This window comes from Trichosurus vulpecula, chromosome 1 (genome assembly GCF_011100635.1).
Source record: "Trichosurus vulpecula isolate mTriVul1 chromosome 1, mTriVul1.pri, whole genome shotgun sequence".
Taxonomy (NCBI): Eukaryota; Metazoa; Chordata; class Mammalia; order Diprotodontia; family Phalangeridae; genus Trichosurus; species Trichosurus vulpecula.
Genome location: NC_050573.1, coordinates 102,440,524 through 102,454,117, shown reverse-complemented (window position 1 = coordinate 102,454,117; position 13,594 = coordinate 102,440,524). Strand labels below are relative to the sequence as shown.

The 13,594-nt window shown below is 41.4% G+C and overlaps 1 protein-coding gene across 1 annotated transcript in view; it reads left to right on the top strand.

The window, feature by feature from the left end:
* The first annotated feature begins 10,603 nt into the window (after nt 1-10,603).
* The window catches only part of CCN4 (cellular communication network factor 4), a 68,350-nt gene continuing 65,359 nt past the window's right edge, over nt 10,604-13,594 (top strand). Inside the window, exons 1-2 of the mRNA XM_036741622.1 lie at nt 10,604-10,777; nt 11,777-11,914. Of these exons, the coding sequence (XP_036597517.1) occupies nt 10,604-10,777; nt 11,777-11,914 (312 nt within the window). The remainder of the gene's footprint in view (nt 10,778-11,776; nt 11,915-13,594) is intronic.

The window sequence follows — 13,594 nt, the reverse complement described above, 5'->3', positions numbered from 1 at the left end:
GCACAACACTGACAAACAGAATCGTGTCCAGAGGAGGGTCAGTAGGCTGCTGAGAGAGTCTTGAAACTATGGCGTGTAAGGCTTGGTTCAAGTCACCTCAACAAATAATTTATTAGGCACCTATTGGGGACATTAGCTTGAAAATGGAAAAACTTGGCAGGGAGCAGGGGGCATTACTGTTGTCTCCCAAAACATAAAAGGCTACCTTTACTTAGGGCCCTCATCTTCTGCATGCTATGGCAGGGGGAAAGGGTGGAGGAAAAAAACCTCGCTATATATACATTACATTCTCCCAGTACAATGTTCCTCCTTGGCATGAATTGTTTTTCATTTTGTCTTTACATCTCTAGCACCTAGAGAGTGCTTGCACATAATGAGTGTTTAATAAATGCTTGTTGGAGAAGTTATTTATGATCATTCAGGTCCCCACACTCCCAGCTGCCCCACACTTTTCCTTGACTCTATTTCTCCATTCCTCCTTTTGTCCTGTCAGTTCTCAGTATTCCTACAGCAACCAACCCAGGTCAATGCAAATATATCACTCAATCCTTCCTTATCTTTGCATTTTTCTTTTAAAAACTTGGAGATCTTGGTCTGCTTTTAGCCATCCAAAAGGTCATTGGGCTTCCTGGAGGAAATAACAATCCTGAAAGTTTTTGGAGTGTTTCTCAAATATGGACTCATTTCAAAGTTTACAGAAAAGCAAACTTGGGGGGAAGGGGGTTGTGGTGTCTGTTTTTTTGATGTAGTCACCTAAATATGCATTGGCAGATACAACAGGCAGGGGTCACTTAAAGAAAAAGCACTTGGTCAGTTCCCTCTCACAGAAAAAAGAGGGCATTGGACTACATTATCTCTGTGGTCTCATCTAGAATAAAGAGAAAGAAATGTTTATTTCACCAACTATGTGTCAGGCACTGTACTAAGCATTTTACAAATAGTATCTCATTTAATCTTCACAGCAGTTTAGGAGGTAGATGCTTTTACGATCCCTGTTTTACAGCTGAGGAAACTGAGGAAGAGAGAAGTTAAGTAAGTTTCCCAGGTTCACACAATTCGTAAGTATCTGAGGCCAGATTCTAACTGAGGTCTTCCTGACTTCAGGCCCAGTATCCTATCCTATCTTAGTGATTCCACCTAACTGCTGCCTTGTATTAATATTCATAAAAAGTATATAAATATATAATATGATTTTTGCTATCATAATATTTAATATTAAAATAATATTTAATCATATGATAAATAAAATCATGTTTTCTGTGTAATACCCTGAGGTTGAATCTAAGTATCACATGTTCTTTTCTAAGGTCCCTCCAATCTCCCAGGTTCTGTTTTATGTAATAGCTTGCCATGCTCTAAGGTCTCTCCCAGCTCTAATTCAGTGGTTCTCTGAACTGACCTAAGGGTGTTAAGTCCTGCTGTCCTTCACGGCAATGCTCCTCCATCTAGCTAACGCTAGTCAAGTAGCCAGCTTTCCTTTGTCCCAAACTTGGAAAAGAAGAAAAGTCTACCAGATCTTGTCCTGATAGGGGTCTTCCCAAATTTCACTTATATTGCTTATAAGCTCTTATAGGGCTAAGAGCCTAGCAGGCAGCAAGCATTTATTAAACGCTTACTGTGTGCCAAGCATTGTGCCAAACTCTGGAGATATAAATAAAAACAGACAGTCCTTCAAGGAGTTTACATTCTAATTAAGAAAGATGACTTATAAAAACGAGGGGAGGTGTAGACCACGAGAGAATAGGTGGGAGACAAGAGGGTTAATTTCCCAAATTAAACTAAATCAAGATTTTTAAAGCAAGTACTGTTGAACAGCTAGGTGGTGCAGCAGCTAGGTGGAGCAGTGGATAGAATGCTGGGGCTGGAGTCAGGAAGACTTGAGTTCAAATCTGGCCTCAGTTACTCACTAGTTATGTGACCCTGGGCAAGTCACTTAACCTTGTTTGCCTCAGTTTCCTCATCTGTGAAATGAGCTAGAGAAGGAAATGGCAAATTACTCCAGTATCTTTGCTGAGAAAACACCAAATGGGGGAATGAAGAGTCAGACACAACTGAAAATGACGAAAGAACACCAACTGTTGTCATAATGAAAAACCACATTATAGAATGGAAAAATATGCAAGATTTAGAGTCGAGAGGCTGGGTTCTGATACTAACTTTCTACGTCACCTTGGTTGTCATTTTTTTCCTAGGCCTCAGTTTCCTCATCTCTAAAAGGAGGGTATTGGACTAAAATCCAATGCAGAGGTGTCAAACACCTGGCCTGGGCCTATAATATTTGAGTGACACAGAACCAGATTAAAACATAATTGATAAATATTTAACAAAATAAATAAAAATACATTAACACAGATAATATTACATTTGAAAACTAAGTAAATATGTGGCCTGTAGGGGTTTTTATGTATGGGTTAGTGGCTCCCATTCTATTTCTGAGTTTGGCAATATTGGTCTAAAATCAATTCTAGCACTAATGGTTTTATGTTTTTATGTTTTATATTTATGTTTTATGTTCCGTTATTCTATGTTCTGTGATGCTTTTATCACTCTAAAATTCCATGCTTCTGTAATTCGATTCTTCAGACTTTCCAGAGATATAAATGTACAGACAATAATTAAACTAATTTGTTATGCAAATTATGATAAAGCAATAAGAATGCCCACAAAATAGGTCATAGAATTTTAGAATTGGGAGGGACCTTAGAGATGATTCAATTCAACCTTCAGATGAGGAAACTAAGGCCTAGAAGGTAAAATTATTTGCCCAAGATCATGAAGATAAATGAACCAGGACTATATCCCTGGTCTCCTGATGCCCAGTTCTTGACTCTTCCTACTTTCCTGTAATGACTTTTCTTAATAATACCCTTGATAAAATAGTTCTAATTTTTGACACTGGTTTTAAACATGGTCATAAACCAAGAAACCACAGAGAAATATAACTCGTGGACCAGCCTTCTCATACATTCCATAAATATACTTGGCCATTGCTGAAGTTTGATGAGTTCACCAAGCATGCAGGCCTCCTCATCTTCTCTGGCAAGATCAGTGCTGAGGAATCTTTCTGGAGTTTTTGCCCCTTTATTTCTAGAATGAATCATTAGGACTAAGAGGGGAGAAACTGAAGGTCGACTATGACCTCTTTGTGAGAGTCAAAGAGTCCTTTTGCATTACAGAATCACCAAAAAAAACCCAAAAAACTGCATTAGGAAGCCATCAAGCCCAAACTGAACTTTGACTATCTTCTATATGGCGAATGCAGCCTGACAGTGGGAATAGAAACAAAGACTAAATTTAAAATGCCCCCTGACATGGAATCATAATAGGGTAGAGAAGTAGTTAACATACACATTTAATCATAATACAAAATGATACATAAATACATCAGAGATGTACAAACCAAGGTCTCTGTGAGATCCAAAGCCATTAATTCATTCATCCATCCAGAAATAATCTAAGGGATTGAATAGAACCAGGCACTATGCTAAGCATTGGAGCTTACAAAAAACCACAACTAAAATTAAACAGGGCTTGCCCTCAGGGAAATTCCCTTCTACCCAGGGGAAGTAACGCATACACAGGTAAGTGGATACATAATATACCCAGAATAAATACAAAATCCATTTCATAGGAAGGACAATACTGGGGGGATCAGGATTGTGTGCGAGGTGGAATTTGAACTGGGCATGAAAGGGAGCTAAATATTCCCAAAGGGAAACATAAAGAGGAAAATCTTACAGATTGCATATGGAACACCTGTGTAAAGGAAAAGAGAGAAAAGTAGATGTCATGTGATGAGAAGAGTGAGCGAGTGGTATAGTCAGACCATACCGCATGTGATGGTATGGAGACAAAGGTAAAGGGATCTTGTATCTTTTCTAACCCACCGCGGGTGACTCCGTCTTACACTACTCACCATTTCAGCGTAAAATGAGCACTTGTGTTCACTCCCTTACTCCGTGATTACGTTTTTGAACTTCCTCATTCTCCTGTTATGCTAACCATAGAGCCAAGGTTTCCTTGCTCTCCCCTGAGATAAAGAGCAGATTATTAAGTCTCTGCCCTTCTTCCTAGACCCAGACGGTCTCTCTTCCATTTTTTCTGGTTGTGTATATATATACATTAATAGTATGTATGCGCACACACACACACACACACATATAATCACATCAGTGGTAAATACCACTGAGATTTTGGGAGTAATGTGATAATATGTTATTGCGTATAATGTTATTATATGTAATTACACACGATATATGATGTTCCAAAAGTCTTACTGCTATTTACCATCTGTATCATTATACATATATGTCATATTTACACATCATACATATATATATGATGTTCCAAAAGTCTTAGCATTATTTGCTATCTATAAGTTTATATTATATGTGTGTGTGTGTGTATAGACACACACACATATAATGTATGGGGCAGCTAGGTGGTGCAGTGAATAGAGCACTGGGCCTGGAGTCAGGAAGATCTGAATTCAAATCCAGCCTCAGACACTTCCTGGCTGTATGACCCCAGGCAAGTCGCTTCATCCTATTTTCCTCAGTTCCCTCATCTGTCAAATGAGCTGGAGAAGGAAATGGTAAACGACTCCAGTCCAAATGGAGTCACAAAGAGTCTGATACAACTGAAACAATTAACAACAAAACATAATATGCATGTATGTGTGTGTATATAGGGATGTGTATATACCAATATACATACATGTGTATATATACATACGCATGTGTGTATGTATGTACGTGATTTCCAAAAGTCTTAATGCTATTTACCACCTGCATGATTTGGGACAGGTCATTTAATTTCTTTGTCCTTGGTCTCTTCATGTATAAAATGCAGGGGGAGGGAACGGGAGGGGAGTGGGGGGACCATTAAACTAGAATATCTGTCAGGTCTTTTCCAGTTCTAAAAATTTTAAATCTGAGAAATCTCCTACACAAGATTCCTAACAAATAGCTATACCACGTCTGCTTGAGTGCCTTCAGAGATGGGGAGCTGATTGTACTCTGAGGCAGTTTCTGCCACTGGTTTGGACCAGAACTACTCTGGGATGGGGTTTTGATAACGCAAGGATTGTATAAAGGATTCCCACTGAATAAAATTATCCTGATTTTTCCAGGAGTTTTAATGTGACTCTTTCCATTTTCTTCCCTTTCATAACAGTGGCTATAAAGTCTCAGGAAGACAGTGTCACTACCTAAAGAAAATTTCACACAATGTAAGTTTACTTTTGTTGATCATTTTTCACAGGCAAAACACACCATGTCTCCACATAGCAGATGCTCCCTTGAAGGCCATTTAAAGCCAATCACAGTGTAGAAACTTAACATCGAGTTTTTGGTTCACACCAGGCAAGCACAAAGAGAGTCATTACTAATGATTAAATTAATTGCTTCACAAAACATGAAAGAAGGTACTTTTTTTGTAGTTGTTTGCTCCCCTGGATAACATTATGGGAAAATACACAATTTCTTCAGATTGTGCATAAATTTCCCTCCTCTGATACCTAATCATGGTGTGGAGATGACCCTAGACTCTTAAAGTCCATTAGGAGAACAAATAACCTGCCAGATCCTACCAAGCTGGACAGGCTTCCAGTTATGGGATTTATGGCTTCTAGTTATTCCCAGCATTGGACAGTATATCTGGCTATTAAGGACCACAGCAGCTAAGTTCAGGGGAGTATATCATTCAGTTGGTTTCTGTCTAGATGATTCTAACAGTTCAGTCAGATGTTCAAAAACTGGGGTAGTTTCAAAGTAGAAAATTCTTCACCCAGAGATACAATACTCATATTAAAATTCCCTTCAGGTTTAGGTGGCTCAAGGTCACCCAAATCCTTTCTTCTTCCTTCTGGCAAGAAAATGAAGCCCAAAAGAAAGAATGTTGTCTCTGGAGTTTGAGGACCTGGCTCTAAATCTGTCACTGTTAAAGCCTCCTGCAAATCCCACTTCCTCCTTGAGACCTCTTCCAATAACTCCTACACAATAACTCCTTCCCCTTCCCAAAGAGTCAGACGTGTAAAAAACAACTCAACAACATTATTACACAGGTTATCTCCCCTCCATAGAATGTGAGCTCATTGAGAACAGGAACTGTTTCATTTTGGTCTTAGTATACCAGCTCTAGCATAGTGTTGAGTACATAATTGTCTAATTGATGACTAAGTGCATACTGATGAATTGGCCGTGTTGATTGATTTGGGGGTGACCTCCAACAGGATTGACCATCTTTACCACACATTCAGGCATTTAATTATAGGCTGTCTCGTATTGTTTTTTAGTTCATTCATCTAACAGACTATTAATGAGCACCTACTAGGTGCCCAGTAACATTTCTCCCATTTTTCTCCTCATTGTTCGCCTCACTACCCTCCTCATCTCTCACCTGGACTATGCCCTCCTAATTGGTCCTCCAGGCTGGTCTCTTTACTCTCCAATGTAACCTTTACACAACTGCTCATGATTTTGCTCAAGTGTGGGGCTGACCCTACTCAATAAATCCCAATGACTCATTATGGCCTGTAAGATAAACTATCAATTTCTGTTCAGGCTTTTAAAGCCTCTTCACAACCTGGCCCTAAACTACCTTTCCAAGATTCATTAGACACTGCTTCCCCCTCTCGTACTCTATGGACCAGCCACACAGAGCCATTCAGGGCCCTCCATTGCCTGTCTCTGAGCCTTCGAAATGGCATGCTCCCTCCTCGCTGCTACCTGAAAGAAGCCCTTACTTCCTCAAGACTCAGCTCAAGGACTACCTCCCACATGAAGCCTTTCTGCTACACACCCCTCACCTCACCACGAGTCTTCTTTTCTACAATGTAGACCCTAGTGCTTAGTACGATGAGATAGATAGATAGATAGAGAAATGGATGGATACATAGAGAGATAAATAGACAGAGAGATGGATGGATATATAGATAGATGGATAGATGGATAGATAGATAGATAAACAAATGCTTGTTGATTATTTGGAGCTAGATGGAGCAACAGTTAGAGTGGTAGAGTTAAATTCCACAAGACTAGAGTTCAAATCCTGTTTCATTAGCTATACGACCCTGAGTAAATCTCCTAATTTCTATTTGCCTCAGTTTCCTCATTTGTAAAATGGGGGAAAATAATAGCACCTATTTTACAGAATTGTTGTGAGGATAAAATGAGATAATATTTGTGAAATATTTTGCAAACCTTAAAGTACTATATAAATGCTAGCTGTTATTGTTACATGAGGGAGCTAGATGGTAAAGTGGATAGAGCGCCAAGTCTGGAGTCAGAAAGACCTGAGTTCAAATCCAGCCTCAGATGCTTACTAGCTGTGTGATGTTGGGGAAGTCACTTAACCTGTTGGCTTCAGATTCTCCATATGTAAAATGAACTGGAGAAGGAAATGGCAAACCACTCCAGTATCTTTGCCAAGAAAACCCCAAATAGGGTCCCAAAGAGTCAGACATGTCTAAAAAACAACTAAACAACATTATTACACAGGTTATCTCCCCTCCATAGAATGTAAGCTCATTGAGAACAGGAACTGTTTCATTTTGGTCTTAGTATCCCAGTTCTAGCATAGTGTTGAGTATGTAATTGTCTCTGATGACTACGAGCATGTTGATGAATTAGTCAAGTTGATTGATTTGGGAGTGACTACAATTTTTTTTAAAAGTGTAAGCCACTGAGTTGAAAGGAATGTAATTAGAATTGAATTGTTTGGGATTGGATCGGATCAGATTGGATCGGATCGGATCAGATCGGATCGGATTGGGTTGGATTGGATTGGATTGGATCGGATTGCAATGAATTGAATTCAATTTTTCAGGATCTGAGGAAGGAAGGAAGAATGTTCCAACTAAATCTCCCCCAATGTATAAGCCATATTGAGATATTCCAGGCGTAGAAGAGATAGAAATGTTTGAGAGAGATTAGTTTTCTTTGAATCCCTCATCCTCACTCATGGAGAAAGCTGCTATTTAACTGGCTCCCCTAAACATTGGGATGAAAATCTTGGGAAAACTAGAGGAAGGAGGAAACCAATTCACTCTTTTTTTTTCCCTTCCTCAGTTTCTCATGAGGACCAATATGACTGTAACTGCAATTAACAGGGAGAGCCCATCTACTTAGAACTCAGTAATGCCTTTGTGTAACATAATCTCTGAAATTCTCCCTACATCTGATACAAGTCAAACAATAATCATTATTACTTGACTTTAATGCTCTGTATTTTTCTCTTATCTTCCCCCCTCCTTCGGGATTTATTTATAACCTTGCAAGGATGTCTATCTCCAAAGGGCTGCAAGAGAAACAGCTGATAATTTTCCCTCAGGATGATGTCTAGTGCTTCCTACAGTCTGAGTCCAGAGGCAGATTAATCCAAATGAGAACCAGAGGAATAACTAGGCAGGTGGAGGGGGTGGTATAACCTTACTCTTAAGAAAGAAAATGCTATATAATCTCATTGATTCCAACATCACAGCTTGATTGCTAAGGCTAATAAAGGCTTTCCTGACTTTAAGAGATACCATGCAGAGGGAGACAATCACAGGTTATCTAGTAGGCATCCTGGTGAGAGGCAATAAGGTATAGTAGTTTTCAAAAATACTGAAATAAGAGTTAGGAGACCAGTTCTAACCCCACCTTGCCATAAACTTGCTCTGTGACTTCAGGAAAGCTGTTTAATCTTTTTGGGTCTGTTTCATAGAATCGTAGATTCAGAGATGAGAAAAGACTTCAGAGCCCAACCTCCTTGTTTCACAGTTAAGGAAATTGAGGCCTTGATAGGAAAGAGGAAGAAAACAAGCATTCATGAAGCTCCTACTGTGTGCCAGGTACTGTGGGAAAACTTTGTGACATTGTTTGAACCCAGCCCCACATGGCTGAGAAACTAGACCTGTTGCCTAGAGACCAGATTCATTTAATGCTTAACTCAGGACCTGGGTGATGCTGGCCAGAAACCCAGCCAGGTCCAAACACTGATGTGAGGAATGTAAGGAGTTTCTCATTATACATCTCAAGCAGCCCAAGTGTCTTATGTGGAAACCTGCCTCCATGCTGGCCAATCAGCTACTGCTACCTGGTTCCATTGCTTAAATCCTATAAAATGTGTATCTTACAGACACTCAGGGAGTAAGGACAACCCCTTTTTTGACTCCCCTCCTCTGTTGGATGACTTAATAAACCTCTTTCTAAATTATTCCAGTTATGGATTTATTTTCTTATCTAAAAGCACTTTATACATGTGATCTTATGTGATCCTGGCAGGGAAGTGAATTGCCCAAGATAATGAGCCACAGAGCTGGGATTTGAACAGATCTAACTTTAGAATCAGGGCCCTTTCTACCAGTTTAATGTTTTCCCCTCAAATTATTTACTACAGAATGACTTGGAAATTCTTCAAGTTTTTATATGAATATATTGTCAGGTTTACTTTGAAACATCTTGCTTGGTAAATTTATTTAGCATTTTCACACATAGAATAGCAGAGATTTCATTATCTATTTTTAAAAAGGATAGGGAAGTAGTAGCGTAGATGATCTTTAAGGTAGCTTCCTATTTTAAAATTCTTTCTTACTACCCTAAGGTTTCACTTAATACCCAACAAACTGATGAAGATGATGCAAAATAGGAATGGTCAATGCTGGAGGGATTAAGGAAAGACGGGCACACTAACGCATTGTTTGATGGAGCTGTGAATCAGTGTAACTCTTCTGGAAAGCAATTTGGAATTATGCAAAGAAAGTCAATTAGTCAATAAACATTTATTAAGCTCCTCCTGGGAAATGGCAAACTACTCCACTATCTTTACCAAGAAAACTCCAAATGGGGTCGCAAGGGGTCCGACGTGACTGAAACAGCTGATCCACAGCCACATGTGCCAAGCACCGAGCACCGTGCTAAATACTGAGGAAATAAAATGAGTCAAAAGATAGTTCCTGCCCTCAGGGAGCTTATGGTCTAATGGGGAAGACAAGAAGCAAACAAATTCATACAAACAAACTATATGCAAGGATAAATAGGAAGTAAGAGAGGGAAGACACTAGAAGTAAGAGGGCTTAAGAAAGGCTTCCTGTAGAAGGTAGGATTTTAGTTGGAACTTGAAGAGATCCAGGGAAGCCAGGAGCTAGAGATGAGGAGTGAGAGCATTCCAGGCATAGAGGATAGCCAGAGAGTGCTTATTTCAAGGAACAACAAGGAAGTATTGCTGATTCAAAAAGCACATGAAAAGCAAGATCCAAAAAGACCACAAAAGTAAGGATTGGGAGAGGCTAGGTTATGAAGGGCTTTGAATGCCAAATGGAGGATTTAGTATTTGATCCTTGGAGCAATAGGGAGCCATTAGAGTTCATTAAATGGGAGAGCGAAGTGGGGAAAGGAATGACATGGTTGGACCCACACTTTTTTTTAAGGTTTTTATTTACTGGTTTAATTTCATAACAAAGCACAAAACAAAAACACCTATTTCTCTGTCACCTTCATTCTAAAGCTCCAAAACTGGGGAACAAGGCAGGTAACCAAAGGCCAGAGAAGGAAAGGGCCTGTTACCCCAGGAAACTAGAACAAAGTCCACTCAAATAAAAACTTCAATGAGGAAATACTCAATGCCCCTTTTGCCAGACTGTCCCAGTATCTCTGAGCTGCTCATGGGAGGCAGCTATGGGGACCAGTGCTGGAGCATCCAGAGCCCGCCACACAAAGCCAGCTCCTTAGTTGTCTTCATCCTCAATCAGAAACCTCCTCCTCTTGTGGATCCTCATGGGCTCAGGACAGCCTGTGTCAGAATCTTTGTTTTTGCTTTCATCCTTCTCCTGTTCCCTATCACTGGCTAGGAGTTGTAGCTTCTGGGGCCCAGGACTAGATGGCTCTTTACCAGCTTCTCCCTTTGGTGACCCTAGATTAATCTTCTGGTTTTTGGCCAACATGGGGGAACCCTGGGCATGAAGCAGCTTCTCCTCCCTAGGCCCCTGCTCTGAGTGGTCTGCAGATTGTGGCTTAGGCCCTGCCTGACCCAAAGAAGCCACTGCCCTCTGTAGCAGTGCAGGGTTCAGCTTGGCCGGAACTGGCCAGAAGGACTCCTGCTCTGAGGCTGGGGGTCAAAACTCTAACTTTCTCAACAGCTTCTGGAAGTCCTGGTTCTCAGTTGCATCCTCATTCCCCTCTGTCAGAGGCACCAAGGATACTGCTTGGGAGTGGCCATCTTCTTCTTGGTCATCAGCTGGTGAATCAGGCAGAATTTCCCTAAGGCCTTGGGGCATGTGGACTGAGGGACCTTGGGCTTCTCCTGCCCCTGGGCTCTCTTCATCTTCCTCACTATCTTGATCCAGCAGTTGATTGTCCTCTTCTTCCTCTGGATCCTCATGGTCAGGCTCCTTCAGAGGATGCTTTCAATCCAGAAGACTGGGAGTCATAGACTTCCTCTGGTGCTTCTTGTACAACTCCTGTCAATCTGTAACCAGCCCAAGGAACAGAGTTTATCCACTATCCTGCCCATGAATGCTTAGGTAGGGAGGAAGAAGAAGGAGAAGAAGAGGAAGAAGAAGAAGAGGTGTTGCAAGCTGTCCAGATGTTGGGAAAGGAGTTTAACTTCCTAGACTAACTGAGATGATTTGCATGATCAGCTGTTGTCAGAGCCTATGTACTATTTATTACTGAAGAGTTACCAGAAGAACAGCCCCCTTAACCACTGTGTGGTTAAGATGCTACACCAACTGGTCCATGATCTCAAAATAGAAGCTTTGTGCTTCCAGATCTCCCTCTTCTATCTCTTTACTCAGCTCTTTAGTGACCCTGCTTCTGGAGCCTACAAAGAATTGGTCACTTTTGCCAGATATGCACTGGCCAAGTTCTTTGCATTGACTGAAGTCAGCCACAAGGCCTTTGTGGAACTTCTTTTCTGGAAGAACACAGCTGTGGTACAGGAGATGTCTGAAAGCTATGGTTCTCTGGATGCTAAGTCTTTGTAGCCATAATGGCTTTTGTTTTCTTTGAATGGCTCAGCTTGCCTCATTGAGCCTCTGGACACTGTGGCTTGCTCTTCCGGGGCAGGAGGCCCGGGAAGCATGCCGGGAGGCAGACGGCTTCCTGTGTGGGGAGTCATGGGGCTGGCTGAGGGGAGGTGTTAGCTCCAGAACCTGGTCTACCCTAGGGGGAGGAGCCAACTCAGGAACCAATCGGCCCTGGTCATTTGGGCGGAGCTTGATGATGTCAGAAACCCTATAAGAGGGGAGAGGACAGCTTGAAGACGCTTCCTCTCTTTCCTTTTCCGGTTGGAGCCAGAGGCAGTTACAACGACCGTTACAGAGGCAGTTACGACCGTTACAGAGGCAGTTACGACCGTTACATCGTCAGTTTCAGTTGCAGCTTCAGTTTCAGAAACAGACACAGCTGAGGCAGGAGCTGCCAGCAGCAGAGCTGATCTACGGGAGGAAGCTGAACAAAGACTTCAGTCCAGTGGGTAATCTTATTACCATCAAGGGGGAAACATGATTTTGCTTTACGCAATCATGTTTCTCTGTAGCCTCCTGGTTACTCTTTCAAGGCGTACCTATTGGGCCTGGAAGATTATGACCAACATATCAAAATGGGGCTTCTGGTTCATGGGTTGGTTACTGTGGAGCCTAAATAAATGTTTTGATTCTTCTGCCTTCTACTTTGAGAGTTTCTTCTATCCGGCGATTCCGAACCTTTCAGACATGTTTATGATCTTCTTTGAGATTATAAACTCTGCCCTCCTGATACATTTGGCGTCACGAACAGGATCGCTAGGTATAAGATCTCTATTTAGAAGCAGAACAATTCCAGAGGAAGAGATAAATATCCCAGGATGGGAGGATCCATTTTATTCCTCCCTAGCAAAAGAATTGGCTAAAAAAGCTGGACCCTGTGAAAACTGGGAACCAAGGCTACGGAGAGGAGATCCTAGGGATTTAGAAAAGTGTTTACGAGAAGTTGGGATTCAGTCAGGGGCATCACTGTCTAGGCAAAGCTGGATAGTGTTATCAGCCTACCGGCTAGTATACGAAAGATTGAGATTAAGTGAAAGACATGGGGGCACTCCTACCCCACAGGAAGAAGGGAAATCTCAGATAGCAGAAGACCAAACTGACTCAAATGAGAACTTTTCTATTAATGTGGCTAAGAGCAACAGGAGACCAAAAAAAGCCCAGAGTGCATTTCAACCCAGCCCAGAAAGAGCCGGCTGAGGCACAAAACACTACTGGGGTTCAGGATGTGCCTCACACAGAGAATAGGAGATGGTTAAATGATCAGACAAGGGCTCGACCCATACAAAGGAGGAAGACAGAAACCCGAGGTGAAGATTCAGTTACAAGGGAAATTCAGGAAGATTTCTCACCGCAAGAGGTCACAGATATTTTGAGTAGATTCAGCCAAAGAATAGGAGAACCATTGATATCTTGGATGGTAAGACTCAGTGATCAAGGGGCCGGTGGAATATCAGTAGATGGGACAGACTGCATGAGATTCATAGGTATCAGCCATGATCCTCTAGTTCAACAAGCTTTTAGGGAACATCATCAGCAAGGAGATGGTGATAGCAGGACTACTCTGTTGGCATTAGCCGCTGTGGGATG